Source organism: Schistocerca nitens, chromosome 2, assembly GCF_023898315.1.
Source record: "Schistocerca nitens isolate TAMUIC-IGC-003100 chromosome 2, iqSchNite1.1, whole genome shotgun sequence".
NCBI lineage: Eukaryota > Metazoa > Arthropoda > Insecta > Orthoptera > Acrididae > Schistocerca > Schistocerca nitens.
The window spans coordinates 3,345,879-3,367,980 of NC_064615.1; the positions used below are offsets into that span (position 1 = coordinate 3,345,879).

Below are 22,102 nucleotides of genomic sequence, written 5' to 3' on the forward strand. Positions count from 1 at the left end.
TGACATGCTATGATATCGAATTTTCAAAATTCCAAAATCGATGTTAAACCACTAGGATTTGTGATCATTGTATTTCACAAAGTTCTGTCTGTTGTGGGATCACAGCATCATATAATTTATTAAATGACTTTGTAGGGACACTAATGTCTACATAAAAAATACGTGGACTATCGGTATGTTGATTACAATTTATTACGCACAGCCACAAAACAGATATGTGTAGACGTTAAAGGACGATATAAGATAAATAAAATGTCGTGTGACTAGGGGCCCCGGTCGGGTAGACCGTTCGCCGGGTGCAAGTGTTTCGATTTGACGCCACTTCGGCGACTTGCGCGTCGATGGGGATGAAATGATGATGATTAGGACAACACAACACCCAGTCCATGAGCGGAGAAAATCTCCGACCAAACCGGGAATCGAAGCCGGACCCGAAGGATTGACCTTCTGTCGCGCTGACCACTCAGCTACCGGAGGCGGTCACGATATAAGATGAACATCAACAAAAGCAAAATGAGGATAATGCAATTTAGTCGACTTAAATCAGGTGATGCTAAGGGAATTAGATTAGGAAATGAGACACGTAAAATAGTAGATGAGTTGTGCTGTTTGGGGAGCAAAACAACAGATGATGGTCGAAGTAGAGAGGTTATAACATGTAGACTGCCAATGGCAAGGAAAGCGTTTCTGAAGAAGAGAAATTTGTTAACATTGAGTATAGATTTAAGTGTTAGAAATTCGTTTCTGAAACTATTTGTATGGAGTGTAGACATGTATGGAAGTGAAACGTGGACGATAAATAGTTTAGACAAGAAGAGAATATAAGCTTTCGAAATGTGGTGCTACAGAAGAATGCTGAAGATTAGATGGGTAGATCACATAACTAATGAGGAGGTAATGAATAGAATTGGGGAGAAGAGAAATTTGTGGCACAACTTGACCAGAAGAAGGAATCGGTTGGTAGGACATGTTCTGACGCATCAAGGGATCACCAATTTAGCATTGGAAGCAGTGTGGAGGGTAAAAATCGTAGAGGGGGACCAAGAAATGAATACACTAAGCAGATTCAGAAGGATGTAGGTTGCAGTAGTTACTTGGAGATGAAGAAGCTTGCACAGGATAGAGCAGCATGGAGAGCTGCATCAAACCAGTCTCAGGACTGAAGACCACCATAACAACAAAACAGACGTTAAAGAAGTACAGAGAACAGGAAACAACAAAGAACATGAGAAGCTGAAGAGACACTGCACTTCATTTGTCACATTGATTTGTTGATTATATCACTCCCATACAGCCCTCCCCCCCCCCCCCCCACCCACCCCATATCAAAGTGCAAAGCACCAGGGACAAAGGGGAATCTGGACTTGACTATGCAGTCAGCTCATGTGTGGGCAGCTGGGTGTGGTGGGCATATAACTGAAGTAGTTGACACAGCTGGTCCCAGGGAGTTGAGGTTGAAAGGAGCATCAGCAGCAGCAGACAACAGGGGAGCTGTGTGAAGTCTCGGTTCCTCTGGTGTATTCACGATGCCATTTGAAGTTGGTCGTTAAGTCCTTGTGGGATTAACCCTCTCAGTGGCGACGTTGGTCTGACGTAGTCATTCCAGTGTAATCCAACAGATACCTGATGAAAACGGTGGAAAGGGGGTGGTGTGAATGTGATGTAGTGTTATGTATGTGGACACACCCCACGGCTTCACGGTCTGCTGGGCTTCTGAGGATGCTGCTGTCTGAGTAAAGATGGTTGCACTGGGCAATGTCTAAGCCACGCTAATGTTTTGCAGGCTGCTCCTATTTCACATTCTGTTACCATCGGAGTATCTTCCAGTACACTATTCTCCTTAGGTACCAGTAACATGGTAGTTTCATCCTGTTGTGTCGCACAGTCATTTTAAATGCTGTGGAGTTCAGATCCAAGTTAAGTGGTAGGGCTCTCACCGGCCCCTATGTCATCCAGCGTAGAAGCACTTAAGTTTTCCAGCCTGTGAGTGGTGTGTGTAGTCAAACAGTCATTTACACGGGAATAGTGCAACCATCAGTGGAAGTGACTCGTTGGTCGAGGCTACTGACCACTAAAGTGAACTGCTCGAGGTCATTATAAATTCGTTGCTGGGCAGAAATGTTCTCCATTATTGCAAACCGTATATCTCATTGATGAGGCGTAAATGGCGGGGCCCTTATTTGCAAACACGACCTGGGAATACTGCTAGAGCTGATGGGCAGAAAGTCTGTTACTCTTTAATGAGGTACTGGCACAGTTGAAGAGTGTAGGATCATGTTCCACCAGTCTGAGCACATGCCTTTTTACTGACGTAGCACATACTGACATTTCTTCCTATTTGTCAATAATATTTCTGTGTGTACTTCATACACTGGTATGTGGCAGAAAACAAAGTTGTTTTTCTCAGTCTCTTTTTTGGTTTATTTCTCAGGAAATTATATATATATATATATATATATATATATATATATATATATAAAGAGGGAAACATTCCACATGGAAAAAATATATCTAAAAAGAAAGATAATGAGACTTACCAAACAAAAGCGCTGGCAGGTCGATAGACACACAAACAAACACAAATATACACACAAAATTCAAGCTTTCGCAACAAACTGTTGCCTCATCAGGAAAGAGGGAAGGAGAGGGAAAGACGAAAGGATGTGGGTTTTAAGGGAGAGGGTAAGGAGTCATTCCAATCCCGGGAGCGGAAAGACTTACCTTAGGGGGAAAAAAGGACAGGTATACACTCGCACACACACACATATCCATCCACACATACAGACACAAGCAGACATATTTGTCTGTCTGCTTGTGTCTGTATGTGTGGATGGATATGTGTGTGTGTGCGAGTGTATACCTGTCCTTTTTTCCCCCTAAGGTAAGTCTTTCCGCTCCCGGGATTGGAATGACTCCTTACCCTCTCCCTTAAAACCCACATCCTTTCGTCTTTCCCTCTCCTTCCCTCTTTCCTGATGAGGCAACAGTTTGTTGCGAAAGCTTGAATTTTGTGTGTATATTTGTGTTTGTTTGTGTGTCTATCGACCTGCCAGCGCTTTTGTTTGGTAAGTCTCATTATCTTTCTTATATATATATATATATATATATATATATATATATATATATATATATATATATATATATAACAGAGGGAAACATTCCACGTGGAAAAAATATATATCTAAAAAGAAAGATGATGAGACTTACCAAACAAAAGCGCTGGCAGGTCGATAGACACACAAACAAACACAAATATAAATATACACACAAAATTCAAGCTTTCGCAACAAACTGTTGCCTCATCAGGAAAGAGGGAAGGAGAGGGAAAGACGAAAGGATGTGGGTTTTAAGGGAGAGGGTAAGGAGTCATTCCAATCCCGGGAGCGGAAAGACTTACCTTAGGGGGAAAAAAGGACAGGTATACACTCGCACACACACACATATCCATCCACACATACAGACACAAGCAGACATATTTGAGTAATGAATTTCTTCTAAATTATTATTAAATTATTAATTTTGTGTGTATATTTGTGTTTGTTTGTGTGTCTATCGACCTGCCAGCGCTTTTGTTTGGTAAGTCTCATCATCTTTCTTTATATATATATATATATATATATATATATATATATATATATATATATATATTAATGAAAACTGTTTATAATGTTGATATGATCTGTTTTTCAGGAACTGGCAGAAAGAACTGGCTGCAGCAAATAGAAAGGAGAAAAGGAAACCAAGTCTTTTGAGAGCAATTTATCACACATTTGCTGGTCAATTATTATACCAAGGAATACTCTCAGGCATAGCTATATTTGTACTTAGGTGAGTGAACTTAGATGTATCATTAAATGCCAATATAAGTAATAAAGGAAATTTGAGTAATGAATTTCTTCTAAAGTCACTGGTTTGTGTTTATTTGATCTGCAATGAAATGCCAGAGTATGAAGCACTCCTGGAAAGTGGTGGAGCTCACATAATGCTAGGTACTGAAAGCTGGTTAAAATCCACCATTGATAGCAGTAAGATTTCTGGGGAAATTTAAGCATATAACAAAAGGATAGGCAAGTGGTAAATGGAGATGGTCTGTTTTTCACATTCAAATTTATCAAGATAGTAACTACAGCTGCATGTGTAATAGTTTGGGCAACACAACTTTATAGAAAACCTAAATTTACCAGTACGTAAGTTCCCCAGTCATCCTGTCATCATTTGTAATTTAAATCACCCAATTATCAACTGGGATAGTGACAGTTTTGTTGTTGGTTGGCATGACTAAAGACATTCCGCGAAATATTTTAAATTACTTCTCTGAAATCCACGTAGAACAGATACTTTGGAACCCCCTCGTGATTGAAATAAGTTAGATCTCTTGGCAGTCCCTGTTTGCTTTGAGGATGTCCGCTGTATCTGATATCAATGACAGGCCCGGATCTAGGGGGGGTAAGGGGGGGGGGGATCGGTGTATCTGCCCCTGGCGGCAATTTCAGGATTTCAGGGGGCGCCAAATTCATATTCTCGAAGAAAAAAGCCTTGTTTCACAAAGCGCCTAGCACCAGCGCACTTTGGTCTATCAATTATTTGTATGATTTTGAAACGCTTCCCTATTGGTTTTTTGCACACATTATAAGTTGATTTCTGAATGAATCATAAGGTGATATTTGAATGTGTGCATAGTGTGCATGATGTCTCCGCCAGGAGAATCCCTTTCGCGTCTAGAAATAAAAAAAAACTTTGCCACGGACAAAAGGGGATCTGGCTGTACTAGCTGAACAGAACAAACCGGAACGGGTAAGCAAATCGCTGTTTGTTTATGTGGTTGATTGGGTGTGCAAATGATCAGCTTTGTTATAATTATTACCGAAATCTGTAGGGTCAGACTGCCATATGTAAATAAAGGACTAACAGGAATAACACTTAAGAAAGATTACATATTATCTTTTCAGTGTATTCAAGAAAATGAGGTCTGACAGAAAATTTTTGCCAGATCACTACAGTACTAAGGGCTAGTAGTAAATACAGTCCCCCGTAGCAGCTGCTTAAGATCTCGGAATAATGCAGAAAACGTGTTGTACAAACATGTAATAATGACTAACCAGAGAATAAACACGGGATAACTAAAATGTTGATTCTGGCAGGCTTAGTGGAGTTAACTGGAGAATAACTTATGACAATGTTAGAAATTGTTACAGAATTAGTGATGATCAGATTGTTTGTTAAAATGAGCTAGGAGAAGAAATGGGGATGTCACACAAATTATATGGAAGATTATGACGATTCCAAATCTATATAGAAATTTCGTGCTTGAGAGAATGTCGAGGCGGTATTCCTGTTATGCCAGGAGTTTCGAAACATGTGTTCGGTCACAGTACCCACAGCAGCTTGTAGCCTAGCTTCAGTTCATTGATGTCAGCGACTGGTGTGACAAAGACTCTGTCCTTGATATAGCCCCAGAAAAAAAAAGTCAAGGGGCGTAATGTCTGGAGAGTGGATTCAAAGGAATGATCCAACACCCTGGCCACCCCACTCTCCAGCAGACAATGCGCCCCTTGACGTTTTTTACCTGGGGCTATATCAAGGACAGAGTCTTTTTCACACAAGTTGCTGATGTCAACGAACTGAAGGCTAGGCTACAAGCTGTTGTTGGTACTGTGACCAAACACATGTTTCAAAACTCCTGGCAGGAACTGTTATACTGCCTCGACATTCCCCGAGCTACCAAGGGCCCACACTTTGAGATTTACTAGACTTTGTGCTCACCCCGTACTTAGATATACAATATGATGATTCTGTGATTTATTACATAATTTCAAAGTATTCATTAGTCACCATTATAACCCATATTACTCTATTGACATATTGTCTCTAGCCCTGTGACAGCTTGCCAGCATATGTATTAACTTACACACCTCTGCTTTATGTGTTACTTAGCTTGCTAACTCTGTGGTGTTGTATGAACCAGCCAGAGTTTCAAATGATATGACATGCAGACAAAATTACTTAGAAAAACATAATAAATAAAGTATTTAAAAAAATGGACTAGGAAACTTATAAAATAATTCAGTCTTTTGTGCTGTAACACCCATTTTATATGTGTGCTTTCACTTTAGTTAGTTTGGGCTCAATAACATTTACAATTAATCTTAAATTACCAATAAAAATATTTAGTTTTGTGAATTACACTAGAAATGCAAGAACATCCTTTCGTTGCACATGTGCATGCCTTTCGCTTCACTATTCCGTCATTCTGGAATTGAGAGTTGGTTCCTACTACCTCTTGTCCTTCAGAAGATGTGCTGGATTTTATGCCTCCAACAATCACGTACTATGTCCACATGCATGCAGATTCTCAGCTCACCATCGGGATGGATAGATTTGTGTTGTCAAAATATGACTATGGTATAGTTCCCCATAATGATTCAACACAGTGAATCCCCATAATTCAGGCACTGGATGCTGTTCCCAGTAGAATCAATGCAAGCATAACATAAATAACAATACAAAAATAACTTAAACCATTGGCAATTAATTTCTTTGGATTAGATATTTGGCTAACATTTCATCCCCATTGGCAATTAATTTCTTTGGGTTAGATATTCTGCTAACATTTCATCCATACTTCTACTAGAAATCATGGCTTTCAAGGTGGCAGAATCCATACAACTCAGCAACCAATACTGATTAATCTTTATTACAGCTGCATAACACTAGCAATTCAAATTAAAATCTCTTCACAACTTAAATCGATTTGCAGCAGCTGATGAGTTATAACACACAAATATGTGCTTAAGTGTATCCCATATTTACTGTTAACTTTAACTTACACAAAAGTGTTCTCTTACAGTCTTAAAACATAATAGATTTAACCTATCAATACACAAATGATTTCCTTGTCACAATGAGTATCTACATACACAACATGTATAACCCATGCAAAATAACACATAATAAACTTATCCTCCTACTCCAATGAAGTAGTCACACAAAATATATTCTTACAGTGAAATGAATGAAACTTTTCTGTCACTAGCAACTGACCTCCTCGCACTAAAAGTGTGCCTCCTTCTCTACCTGCAGGCAACAACACTGTGTACCTTCTTACTACATCCACAAACCAGAGTTGTGCCTTCATATGTACCTTCACACAACAAATATTGTTCCTTCATATTCTTGTAGTAGATCATGGTATGGTTTGCACCCATAAATTACACAAACATCAACATAACACAAATTCCTACACACTACACATCAACTTTGTATAAATGTATATCTACACATTACAGTTCTTGTTGCAGAAAATACAACTGTGCTATCATTGCATTTTATAGCACATTATTTGCCATTGATAATATTTTTTAAACTACAGTTTTCATCTCTTGCTGAAATTCAAGTCATTTTTCTTTGCAACTCAATAGAGCCTTATGCTTATGTACCAAATTCCTAGAGCTCATTGGCATGATATTTTCTGCATTAAGAGATGTACTCACTTTCTCGGGATCAATGGCTTTGCTGTTTGACCCCTCTCCCCCAGATCAACCAACCAACTCACTTTCTCATCTCAAAAATTACTCCCAACAGTACTCTAATAAACTGAAACCATATTTCTTGACTTAAGAAACACATCCACTAGCTCATTAGAAACATCACTCTTGATAACAGGCTGCACATTATTAATTTCTTCCCTTATCTTCAAACATTTCTCCCTTCACATATCATTTACAATATCCCTCCCTTTATTTTCTACACATATATTACTTCAGAGAAACCATTAATATAACAGTCTCCCATAAATAACTCATTAAATTCTTCTTTCACCCCTGTTTTATCTTTTCTTCCTTCAAGTTCACTTGTTGCTTTAAACTTTTCCTGTGCCAACATATGAGGCACTAACATTTTCAGTATTTTGCCATACGATGTCCAATCATTAATAGAATAATCACATTCCTATGCTCTGATTTGTCTCCAGTACACTGAGGTGACAAAAGTAATGGGATAGCGATATGCACTTGTGCATATGGTGGTAGCATCGTGTATAAGGTATAAAAGGACAGTGCGTTGGTGGAGCTGTATTTGCACTTAGTGATTCATGTGAAAAGGTGTCTGACATAATAACAGCTGCACCACTACGGGAATTAGCTGACTTTGAATGGTAGAATAGTTGTAGAAGCTAGACACGTGGGACATTTCATTTCAGAAATCATTAGTGAATTCAGTATTCCAGATCCACAGCGTCAATAGCACGCCAAGAATACCAAAATTCAGTCATTACCTCGCACTGCAGACAACGCAGTTGCTAGGGCCTTCGCTTAATGACCGAGAGCAGCAGCTCTTGTGTTGAGTTGTCAGTGCTAACAGATGAGCAACACTGTGGGAAAAAATGCAGAAATCAATGTGGGATGTACGGTGAATATATCCGTTAGAACAGTGCAGTGAAATATGGCGCTAATGGGCTATGGCAGCAGATGACTGACATGAGTGTGTTTGCTAACAACCTGACATGGGCTGCAGTGCGTCTCCTGGGCTTGTGACCATATTGGTTGGACCCTAGATGATTGGAAAATCATGGCCTAGTCAGATAAGTCCTGATTTTGGGTGGTAAGAGCTGATGGTAGGATTTGAGTGTGGCGCAGACCGCTTGAAGTCGTAGACCGAGAGCACTGTGCAAGCAGGTTGTGTCTCCATAATGGTGTGGACTGTTTCAACACGGAATGGACTGGGACCTCTGGTTCAACTGAACTGATCAGTGATTGGAAATGGTTATGTTCGGCTACACAGAAACCATTTGCAGCCACCCAAGGACTTCCTGTTTCCAAACAACGATGGAATTTTTATGGATGATAATGCACCATGTCATCAGGCCACAGTTGTGCAGAATTGGTGTTAAGAACATTCTGGACAAGTGAGCAAACGATTTGGCCATCCAGATCACTCAACACAAATCTCAGTCAATATCTGAGAGGTAAGTTTATGCACAAATCCTGTGCCAGCAAGACATTCACAATTATGGACAGCTATAGAGGGAAGTTGGCTCAATATTTCTGCAGGGAACTTACAATCACTGGTCGAGTCCATGTCGTGTCAAGCAGCTGCACCACACTGTGCCAAAGCAGGTCCAACTTGATATTAGGAAGCATCCCCTGACTTTTACCCACCAGCTCCTGTCGTCCACCAAGTAGGCATGCTGATGTTGTCCACCCTGCAGTATAAGCAAGATGTCAGTTGTCCCTTGACCGAGAAAATAATGCATCCATTGGCTGTAAGAATGAGGCATATTTTATACAAGTTCACAGTCAACACATTTTTCATAACAAAGTTGGTGCCTGGAAGGGCTTGGTCACTGTTAGGAGCACAAAGTTTCACCCGTAATTGATAGAAAGTCCAGTGTCAAACCCCATTGTTTTTGGTCTGATTATATGGTAGAGTCATTGACTGCTTTCAAGGAAGCTGCATCAGTGCATTACACATTGAGAAAGGCACTAAAAGGCAGTGTGCTGACATCTGACCTGGTGTTGTCTAAAATGTCAGACCTGTAGAATGATCAGAAATGAAAAGTCTTTGAGATGTAGTGCATGTGACTGTTGTCAAGGAAGTTGACTCACATATTGTAGCATTCCCTTACTGTAGCCGCTTACAGTTGCTACAATCTTCATACTTAAACACATTGTGAGAGGCATCTGGATGGGAGCATGGTGCTTTGCACTTCATAGCTTGAAACCCGAAATGCCTATGGAACCAGCAAAATCCTGATCAGTTAGGTTCATGATGTCTGAGATTTTGCGAGTAGTTAGTTTGCTTGACTGAGCCATCTGCCACTGTGTTCTGCAGTTGTAACTTCTGTAGTTGTTTAGTTAGCTGCTTGAAGGCAGAGCAGATAAATTGGAGATCCTCGGTGATGTTTGGTGAGTGTTGGTTGGTCAGGTCAGTGGCGCCATGTTGGCTGGCTCTGGTAATGTACTGTACACTTTGTGAACAACAGTGTCGATCACTTGCAGCATAATGGTTGACTTATGTGCACAGTTAAGGTTAAATACAGCTGTGGAGGTAACTGTTGCTGCCAAATGTGTAACAACAGAGCATCTGAAAGAACACTAGAGTTGACCATAGTGCATAAGTGTCTCCATAAGTCAGAAGGCGACCTTTTGCCTCATGATAAGGAAGCCGTGTTAGGCACTGATCTGTTGCTTTCTTGCATCGAGATATCAATGCCATGTTGAGGTGCTGTAGGCTTTCTATGAAGGGAAGTGTAAAATAATGTGTGAAACTACTGAAAAAACACATTGGTCGAAGTTGCAGATCACAAACAGAAATTGTTTAAATGCATCATACATCTGCTGTTGCATGAAAATGTTCTCCATAGCAGCGAACCACATACACTCTTGGAAATTGAAATAAGAACACCGTGAATTCATTGTCCCATGAAGGGGAAACTTTATTGACACATTCCTGGGGTCAGATACATCACATGATCACACTGACAGATCCACAGGCACATAGACACAGGCAACAGAGCATGCACAATGTCGGCACTAGTACAGTGTATATCCAACTTTCGCAGCAATGCAGGCTGCTATTCTCCCATGGAGACGATCGTAGAGATGCTGGATATAGTCCTGTGGAACGGCTTGCCATGCCATTTCCACCTGGCGCCTCAGTTGGACCAGCGTTTGTGCTGGATGTGCAGACCGCATGAGACGACGCTTCATCCAGTCCCAAACATGCTCAATGGGGGACAGATCCGGAGATCTTGCTGGCCAGGGTAGTTGACTTACACCTTCTAGAGCACGTTGGGTGGCACGGGATACATGCGGACGTGCATTGTCCTGTTGGAACAGCAAGTTCCCTTGCCAGTCTAGGAATGGTAGAACGATGGGTTCGATGACGGTTTGGATGTACCGTGCACTATTCAGCGTCCCCTCGACGATCACCAGTGGTGTACGGCCAGTGTAGGAGATCGCTCCCCACACCATGATGCCGGGTGTTGGCCCTGTGTGCCTCAGTCGTATGCAGTCCTGATTGTGTGGCTCACCTGCACGGCGCCAAACACGCATACGACCATCATTGGCACCAAGGCAGAAGCGACTCTCATCGCTGAAGACGACACGTCTCCATTCGTCCCTCCATTCACGCCTGTTTCGACACCACTGGAGGCGGGCTGCACGATGTTGGGGCGTGAGCGGAAGACGGCCTAACGGTGTGCGGGACCGTAGCCCAGCTTCATGGAGACGGTTGCGAATGGTCCTCGCCGATACCCCAGGAGCAACAGTGTCCCTAATTTGCTGGGAAGTGGCGGTGCGGTCCCCTACGGCACTGCGTAGGATCCTACGGTCTTGGCGTGCATCCGTGCGTCGCTGCGGTCCGGTCCCAGGTCGACGGGCACGTGCACCTTCCGCCGACCACTGGCGACAACATCGATGTACTGTGGAGACCTCACGCCCCACGTGTTGAGCAATTTGGCGGTACGTCCACCCGGCCTCCCGCATGGCCACTATATGCCCTCGCTCAAAGTCCGTCAACTGCACATACGGTTCACGTCCACGCTGTCGCGGCATGCTACCAGTGTTAAAGACTGCGATGGAGCTCCGTATGCCACGGCAAACTGGCTGACACTGACGGCGGCGGTGCACAAATGCTGCGCAGCTAGCGCCATTCGACGGCCAACACCGCGGTTCCTGGTGTGTCCGCTGTGCCGTGCGTGTGATCATTGCTTGTACAGCCCTCTCGCAGTGTCCGGAGAAAGTATGGTGGGTCTGACACACCGGTGTCAATGTGTTCTTTTTTCCATTTCCAGGAGTGTATATAGCTATTCGAGTGTAAACAGTGGAGTCTGAGTTAGTAATTGTGATGTGTGTGGTCCACAAGAGCTGTCGTTTGGAAAGTTTGTAGCCTGTATGAGCCTCATCGTCGCAGGTGATTGAATGGGGAGTATGTTCACACTTGATTTGATATCACACTGTCATGCTGTCTGATTGTGTGAAACAATGTCCTGTGGCAGTGGCACTGAATGTGATGGCACGATCTGCATTGGTGATCCCATTATGTCTCTGTTGATACTGGCTTGAGGTGCAGAATACCATGACAGCAGTAACATAGAAAGGAGCTGTAGTACCTCGATCTAATCCTTGATGTCATGAATTGCTCCATCAGTGGCACATACAATAGTTAATGCACACACAACACACCGATACATGATGAAGTGAGTTAAAGATTAATAATATGTCCACTACCACAACACTTTAGTTCTGGGTTCACCACTTACATAGGAGCACTTGTACTAGATAAATGACATGTTATAGATATTGTACAGCAGGAACAAGTTTATGGGCACAACTTATACAAAAGTACATGTGAGACATTAGCAAATATCAGTGGAAACAAGAGTCAAAGAATGTAGTTTTATGAAGATCCACTACACTCAGTACAATGTCAATTACTGATTCTGTCACTCTCACAAAATTTTCCTGAAAAGCTAACTTACACTGAAGCAAATCCTGTAAATAGTTCATAGTAGATGAAAACGGTTTTCTTTGCTTCAGCTCAGAACATCAGTGAAGTAATCTATTTATTTGTTTAAATGAACAGCAAAATATTTGATGCTATGTTAATGAAACACATAATATGTTAATATTATTCACATTTGTTACTATTAAAATGTTTAATTAATAATTCCTGTCTTATGCAGCACAGCAAAACCAGTGCTTTTGGGTTACCTACTGAAGCACTTTAATCCTGGATCAACAGTCACAAGGGAAGAAGCCTTTTGGTATGCAGGAGGCCTCATAGTTGTTTTGTTTGTGAACATGACAATGATGCACCAAGTTAATCTGTTGGGACAGCGTATTGGAATGAGAGCAAGAATTGCTTGTTGTTCAGTTATCTACAGAAAGGTAAAGTAAATATTAGGCCTACTTTTCCTTTTAGTTTTATAAATAGTAGTTACTCAATAATGTGTAAGTTATTGAACTTTTTAGCTCATAAGACACTCCGGATTCCACAATATTTCGTAACATGTCTCTCAGAGATGCACTTTCACAGCAGTCACTGCATCTTCAGGCTTACAGAGCTTGTGTAAGCTAGCTGTCATTATAGTAAACTTCCACAATGCAAGTTGTAATATCCAGAAAAAAACCAGTAGAAATTAAATAAATGGTGGCTGATTATGTGAACAGTGTATTCCAACACAAAACTGGTTAATTCAACTAAAGGAACATCTTTATCATTGTCAGATGTATTGTGTTGTTTCATACATAAATAAAATATATCAAGTTTGTTTCCATGTGGAAACAGATGTGCCCAGCAACTGCATTTATTTCAAGTTAAAGAGTACAGCAACCTGTCACAAATAATGTTTATTGCAAATCCAGGTTTTGGTCACTATGTCGCTACCCTCAGTGCAGCAAATCTAAGTTAAAATATTACAACCACTTATACATGCACATAGTTCCAACTGGACTATACATGTCAGAGGTTGAGTCCACATTATGTGTATATATAAGTGGTTGTAAGGTTTCAACTTCCATTGTTGCACTGGAGATGACCACACAGTGAATTAAATCTAGATTTGCAGTAAGTATTATTTGTGTGTGCTTTACTCTTTACCACTTCCATGCAATACAGAATGAATTAACTGAGGAATACAAGATAGGTTTGGCAGACAACTAGTATCACAAGAAGCAGGAACTTAGCTAACTTTAGAAAGCTTGTACAACATTATTGGCTGGACCTCCCAAGGAGTAGGTTTAGCTGCTTAATCGGAAAGGTTTTCTTTCTTTGCACATTTTGGCATCCTTCCTGTGTAGTATGTTGGTGTTTTAATGTATGCAACGTGTGCACATAGTCTTGATGAAAAATGGGGAAGATTGTCACATTGCCCATTCCCTTTGAATAACACTGAGGAGGCTTTTGACTTAATGTCCAGATTTGATGGACAGATCAGCAATGTCACTTGTCACTGTCTTCACTCCAGGAGAAATGTTGAAGACACATGGTATTTAATCCAGGCTATAGGTTCAGGTGCTATATGCCACCACCTCATCTCCCCTCAATGAACAGGTACTGGGTTCTTCAAGCAGAAGGCGTGGCAGCTATCTTCGTGTCAAGCACTAAAGTACCACTGCAGTTATTGCAGCAGACAGTCACTCTAAGCAAAATCAACTAGCATTGATATGGAAGGTAAAAGCTGATGAATTGGAGGTTCTAGGGAAAAAGAGACTCATAAATTGTTCTCCCCGACTGTATGTTTTACAAGGTTATGATTCATTCGTGGGAGGCAGAATAACAAAGACATGAAATTAAGAGATTCTCAGTTTAATTTCATGAAGTGAATTAATGTTTATTGACTCAAAAATTAAAATTCCAAATTAAAACTCTATATGTATTCAGGAGTGTAAGCTGCTCATATTTGCCTGTTGCACTGTTGGTGAAATTAGGAGACCAGATTTCTGAAATGTATATGTATAAATCCTTTAAAACCTGAAATAGTTCACAGAAAAACATAATTTACTTCATTCTTCTATCTAGAATTATCTATTACTTAAAATCTATCCAATGAGGCCTGAGATTTTTAGATTTGACATCTAGTTATTCCTTGACTTTTGCTTTAATTTTAATTGTGATAATGCTCATTCTGTTGCACAGAAAATATCAAGTGATTTGGATGACATATTAAATTTCAGGTACTCTCAAAACTGTACTGTTCAAGTGATATGCGAGTTGGAGGAAGATAACGACATGCTATCTCAAATAGAAATATAGTTACTAGATCATTATGTTTTCATTCCTACCTTTGCTGCATTTCATGTCTCATTATGCAAGGTGGGGCAGGAAAGTATCCCTAACTTTGAAGGTTAATCAAATAAATAAATAAATATATTTTTTCATCAGTAAGGTTCAACTGGAAGTTAATTTCACGAGGTTTTAAAGAAGAAGTTCCGCGTAACTTTGTGAAGCATCTGTTGTGGAATGTTGCCCACTTCAACATATATTGCATTCTTCAAGGTTCATAGGGTCCTGGGCCAAGATTTATAAACCTCATTCTTTAAGTAGCCCAATAAAAAGTAGTCACACAGTGTTAAATCCTGAGAGCATAGGGCTGTGGAATGTCAGTGCACCAGGAGATCAAGGACATGTGGAAGATTTCCTTCGAAACAGTAATTAAATTTCTAGCAGGGTGGGCCATGGTACAATCTTACTGAGACCATGAGTAGCAAATTCATTTGTTGAAACTGTGGTTCAAGAAATTATTGGATCATGTTGATGTACTTCTCAGAACTGATGGTAAAAACATACTCATTCTCTTTGGAGGAAAAAAGGTCCAATTATGCCTTCACTGTTGATTGCACACAGAAGTGTCACTTTTTTACCATACTAACCACATGCACAAAAGTTCTCCACCCTTAGTAAATCTTATTTCCAAACAGACGTGAACACAGTCTCTGGCAGCCAAGGCTAGATTTGGCAGCCAGAGACTGTGTTCATGTTGTCGTGTGTGTGTGTGTGTGAGAGAGAGAGAGAGAGAGAGAGAGAGAGAGAGAGAGAGAGAGAGAGTGTGTGTGTGTGTGTGTGTGTGTGTGTGTGTGTGTTGTCGAGTCTGATGAAGGCCTGTTTGGCTGAATGCTTTGTTTGGTAGTCTTCTTGTTGTGCCCATCTGTGACTCAGCATCTCCGCTACACGATGAGCGCAGCATCTATCCTTTTCATAATGGTGTCAACAATAAGTAAAAGATAGATTGCTCCTCCAGGCAGCGCTCTGCTCACCTTCCACCCGTACCTTGGAACCCCTCCCCTTCCCCTTCTCTGCCCCCTCCAGATTACTGTTTCCATTTTATGTGGCAGTTGCGTTCTGGTCCGAGCTGCCAGAGATGGTGGTCATGGCTGACTGAGCGGTGCTTGCTTGTGTGAATGAATGTGTGTGTGTTTTTCCTTTTCTGACAAAGGCTATGGTCAAAAGCTGATGTGTAAGTGTTTTTTCATTGGGCCTGTCTGCAACTCAAGGTGTCATCTTTATGGTAAGTAACTATCTATCTTTTTGTTGAAATCAGTTTCCAGTCAGCAAGGCGAATTTGATAATGAGAGTGTAGGTGCACTGCATGCTGTATTTATGTGGTAGACCAGTTCTGGGAAAAGTATCTTTCGATGGTAAAAGTGTATTGCTCATTCATCCAAGCCATGTTTACTACTGACAGTGGCACTAGAGGAAACTTCCACTGCCACTGTGTCATTAGAGCCCATTCCCACCCTTCAATAGGTCCCCTCCCTTCACAGTATCATCTTGAAATTAAGGATACTTTCCTGCACCACCCTGTATTAGTGAAGTACTGTCATCAAGGTCACCATACGGATTGTTAAAAAAAAGTGTTCCATATTTTGAGAGGTGATAATATGGATCAAAACAAGTCCAAAAATCCAGTAAAGATAGGCCCTAAAATGGACTTTGTATGAGCTATGAGCACTTGTTCATCATCTTTGCTATTAAAAACCGCCTACGGAATGAAGGAAACAATTGAAAAAAACATTATTCTGTTACTCTGAAACAGCAGCACTTCTAATGCAATCTATCTGCTATTACATATGACCTCTTCATGTCAGCCATCACTAAAGGAGGTGCTCAATATGATGTCCATGCATAGTAAGACATGCTTCTGTCCAGTGTTTAAAAACTCTAGGCCTGCCATGGTTATTCCGACAGGCATTGATGATGCATTCCTGTAGTGTATGCACATCATTAATGGTGCTTGCATGCACCAAAGGTTTCAAGTGTCCCCACAACAAAAAATCGAGGAGATTAAGATTCAGAGAATGAGCTGGCTAATGCACTGGACCTCTCGACCTATACATTGCCCATTAAATGTCTGTGTGAGATGTTCTCAGTCATTTTGGAGGAAATGGTCTAGTGCTCCACCACGCATGGCACGCACAGTACCAATATATAAGAAGGGGGATCCATGCGAGGTGTCCAGCTTCAGACCAATCTCAGTGGTACCAGTACTAGCCAAAGTTACTGAGTCTGTGATACACTGCCAGGCGCTGAATTACTTTGAGGAAAATAACTTATTCCAAAACACACAGCACGGATTCCGCAAAGGGAGATCGACAGTGACAGCCACACTGGACTTATTAAAAACAATTCGACAGAGTTTTGAAGAGAGAGAGAGAGAGTGTGTGGCACTGACACTCTGTGACCTCAGCAAAGCCTTTGACTGCATCTCACACACAACACTAACAGCCAAGTTAAGATGCTATGGTGTAGGACGTGTTGTTCTATCAACACTCCAATCTTATTTGGAAAACCGAAAGCAGGTAGTATCAGTGCACGGAGCAACTTCTCTTGAACAAAAACTGGAACATGGAGTGCCCCAAGGATCAGTCTTAGGACCACTCCTATTCCTCATATATGTCAATGATATGAGCTGTAATAGTCAAATGTTGCAGTTTGCAGATGACACTACCCTTATTGCCAAAGGACATACAGCCACAGAAGCTCTTGGTGCATCAAATTTGATGTTTGAAGAAATAAAAGAATGGTACATCATAAACAAAATGAAGATCAATGAAGAAAAAACCCAACATTTGATATGCAGTCTAACCAACATTGAAGACCAAGAAAACATGGAGACTGTCAGACTACTGGGCTTCAAGATTGACAGCAAACTCACCATGAATGATCACACAGCATATGTATGCACCAAACGTTCACGTGTGATTTACCTCCTGAGGAAGCTGAAGAGCATAATAACTGACCAGTTTCTCACAATAGTCTACCATGCACTCTTCCACAGCCACATTAGCTATGGACTGTTGTTGTGGGGACACTCCTCAGGCTGCAAAGATGTGTTGCTGTTACAAAAAAAAGCCATCAGGATCATATCTGCTAGCAAAAGACTGGACCACTGTAGGCCTATTTTCACCAGGCTAGGCATAATGACTGTTTTTAGTCAGTTTGTGTTTTTCTGCCTCATTTATATAAAAGAAAATCAAAGGAATTTTAGCATAAGACAAGAAATACGAGGGTTGTTTTTTAAGTAAGGGCCGTTCGCGCGTATAGTCCCGTAGTTCGCACGGACGCTGCAACAAGCCACCGCGCCACTTGCCGGCATCCTTCCTGTTCACACTGATGCAAGTTGCAGCTCTTTAGCTGACGTGTACGCATCGCTGTGCTACTTTGTAATGTTTACAATTATTGAATCGCCCGCCGCCTGTGAGATACGGTCAGTGATACGTTTTTTGACCGCGAGAAGCCTATCAGCTGCAGAAATTCATCGTCAGTTAACAGAAGTTTATGGCTTGAATGCAAAGAGTGAAGGTAAAGTGCGTTAATGGGTTAGAGAGTTTAAAAATGGCCGTCAAAACGTCCATGACGAAGAACGCTCAGGCCGGCCCTCTGTGATCACTGATGATTTGGTGGCTGCAGTCGAAACAAAGATTCGTGAGGACAGAAGATTCACAATTTCCAATCTTTCTTTGGAATTTCCACAAGTTTCAAGATCAGTTTTGTACAAAATTGTGTCTGAAAACCTAAACTTTAAGAAACTGTGTTCTCGGTGGGTACCCAGACTCCTCACAGAGGACCACAAAGGGAAGAGATTTGCCACTTCATTGGACTTTTTGATTCGTTACGAGGAAGAAGGGGATGACATGTTGAGTCAAATTGTCACTGGAGATGAAACATGGGTATCCCATATCACTCCCGAAAGCAAGCGACAGTTGATGGAATGGCGACACACAACCTCACCCATCAAGGTCAAAGCCAAACAGACGCTGTCAAAGCGCAAGATTATGGCAACTGTGTTCTGGGACCAGTGCGGTGTTTTGCTAGTGGACTTTATGCCATGAGGAACAACAATCAACTCAGATGCCTACTGTGCAACTCTAAAGAAGCTCCGCAGAGCAAGTCAAAACAAAAGGCGTGGCATGCTGACAAAAGGAGTTTTGCTCCTGCACGATAATGCTAGGCCTCACACCTCTCAAAAGACTCAGGATTTGATTGATTCTTTTGGCTGGGAAGTTTTGGACCATGCACCATACAGCCCCGACCTTGCTCCTAGCGATCTTCACCTTTTCCGGTACCTGAAACACCATCTTGGCAGGCAGCGCTTCAAAGACGACGATGAAGTGAAAGCGGCCATGAACTCTTGGCTGTCGGAGCAGGTGGCCGAATTCTTTGAAGAGGGAACTAAAAACTTAGTTGTACTGTATGACAAGTGCTTAAATAAACAAGGCAACTATGTAGAAAAATAGGTAAAAGTGTGTAGAATCAGAAAATAAAAGTTTTTTTACAAAAGTATTTGTATCTTTTTTAAAAAATAAAAATGGCCCTTACTTAAAAAACAACCCTCGTACATAATCATGATGCTCGCTGTAAGAGGAACATTGAAGTGCCAAGGTGTCACGTATCAAGTACACAAGACAGCTTTCCAACAGTTGCCCTAAAAATGTACAATCAACTGCCCCCAGAAGTGAAATCCCTGCCACCTGAATTATTTCGGAAAAAAACTGTCAGGACTTGAAACAACGTCCACTATATTCCTTGGAAGAGTTTTTCAACAGTGGTTCTAGTGAATGGACAAAATAATGAATATTGTTATGTTTTATATATAATTTTGCCTAAATATAATCTTCTTTTTATGTTCTCAGTTAACTGCACATTGAATTTTGTGTTTTACTTAAAGTACATATTTTGCCAAAATGAAACTTTTTGTGTGATCTACATGGTTTTGTAAACATTTTGCTTTATGGTATTTTCATTTGCTGCTATGAAGTTTTACTTTCCTGTTTAGTTATATTTCATTTTCTCTATGTTCTATGTGTTTTTGAGCACTGCATAAATATTTTCTATTATTTTTAATATAAATTTTGTACACTCCTGGAAATGGAAAAAAGAACACATTGACACCGGTGTGTCAGACCCACCATACTTGCTCCGGACACTGCGAGAGGGCTGTACAAGCAATGATCACACGCACGGCACAGCGGACACACCAGGACCCGCGGTGTTGGCCGTCGAATGGCGCTAGCTGCGCAGCATTTGTGCACCGCCGCCGTCAGTGTCAGCCAGTTTGCCGTGGCATACGGAGCTCCATCGCAGTCTTTAACACTGGTAGCATGCCGCGACAGCGTGGACGTGAACCGTATGTGCAGTTGACGGACTTTGAGCGAGGGCGTATAGTGGGCATGCGGGAGGCCGGGTGGACGTACCGCCGAATTGCTCAACACGTGGGGCGTGAGGTCTCCACAGTACATCGATGTTGTCGCCAGTGGTCGGCGGAAGGTGCACGTGCCCGTCGACCTGGGACCGGACCGCAGCGACGCACGGATGCACGCCAAGACCGTAGGATCCTACGCAGTGCCGTAGGGGACCGCACTGCCACTTCCCAGTAAATTAGGGACACTGTTGCTCCTGGGGTATCGGCGAGGACCATTCACAACCGTCTCCATGAAGCTGGGCTACGGTCCCGCACACCGTTAGGCCGTCTTCCGCTCACGCCCCAACATCGTGCAGCCCGCCTCCAGTGGTGTCGCGACAGGCGTGAATGGAGGGACGAATGGAGACGTGTCGTCTTCAGCGATGAGAGTCGCTTCTGCCTTGGTGCCAATGATGGTCGTATGCGTGTTTGGCGCCGTGCAGGTGAGCCACACAATCAGGACTGCATACGACCGAGGCACACAGGGCCAACACCCGGCATCATGGTGTGGGGAGCGATCTCCTACACTGGCCGTACACCACTGGTGATCGTCGAGGGGACACTGAATAGTGCACGGTACATCTAAACCGTCATCGAACCCATCGTTCTACCATTCCTAGACCGGCAAGGGAACTTGCTGTTCCAACAGGACAATGCACGTCCGCATGTATCCCGTGCCACCCAACGTGCTCTAGAAGGTGTAAGTCAACTACCCTGGCCAGCAAGATCTCCGGATCTGTCCCCCATTGAGCATGTTTGGGACTGGATGAAGCGTCGTCTCACGCGGTCTGCACGTCCAGCACGAACGCTGGTCCAACTGAGGCGCCAGGTGGAAATGGCATGGCAAGCCGTTCCACAGGACTACATCCAGCATCTCTACGATCGTCTCCATGGGAGAATAGCAGCCTGCATTGCTGCGAAAGGTGGATATACACTGTACTAGTGCCGACATTGTGCATGCTCTGTTGCCTGTGTCTATGTGCCTGTGGTTGTGTCAGTGTGATCATGTGATGTATCTGACCCCAGGAATGTGTCAATAAAGTTTCCCCTTCCTGGGACAATGAATTCACGGTGTTCTTATTTCAATTTCCAGGAGTGTATATAGTATTGTATAGATGTTAGTTGATAAACATTGTATTTGTGACACTCTGTCCAGCCATGGCTGGTAAACGACGAAGATATAGTAATAAAGTAATAGGACAGGCATATCATTTGATACTGATGATACTTAGCACCAGTCAACCTATTTGGTAGTACATAAGGTCCTCTTAGTTTGTCACTAATAACTCCTATCCAGACATTAATTGAAAATCAGCATTGATGCCTTGCTTCTCTGACTACATGTGGAGTTGCATCAGCCCATATGTGTTGGTTGTGAAAATTGACAATCCCACCTCTACTGTGAAAACTCATCACACCTTTTCAGTGATAATTGGTGAAATTGGATTCTGGCAGATGTATCTTGTGACCAAAGGACTTGGACATGCTATACACATTACGGGTATAACAATTGTTCACACAGGATTGTCCAGACTATAGGATGACTAACCTGATAGATGCTGCTATTCTGCATACGCTAATTCTAGGGTCTTTTTCTAGTTGTTGCAATCCTCTACAACAGGAGTACAGATGGTGTGAGGTCTGCAACCATCCACTGCTGATGGAGCTATAGGCCCACAGTCTGTAATCTGGCTGAATAATTGAATAATTGCTGCATTCTGTATATTTTTCAGCATACAGAACACAGGTTGAGTGGTTGCTTTCATTTGATAGCCCATAATACGAGATCATATCTGCCATTTCCCATGTAGAGTAATAGGCTTCCATTATGTGAGTAAGTGCAAGGATAAAACTACAATCTAAATGTATTTTACAAACGTGTGAAAACACTACCTGTTTCCATGAGAACTAACGTATGTGCTG

General features: G+C 42.0%; 1 protein-coding gene across 1 annotated transcript in view; it reads left to right on the forward strand.

Annotated features, from left to right (window-relative positions):
* LOC126235664 (ATP-binding cassette sub-family C member 4-like) overlaps positions 1-22,102 on the forward strand; it is a 166,546-nt gene that overhangs the window by 48,283 nt on the left and 96,161 nt on the right. The window contains exons 3-4 of the mRNA XM_049944384.1: positions 3,691-3,828; positions 12,683-12,887. Coding sequence (XP_049800341.1) covers positions 3,691-3,828; positions 12,683-12,887 — 343 coding nt within the window. The remainder of the gene's footprint in view (positions 1-3,690; positions 3,829-12,682; positions 12,888-22,102) is intronic.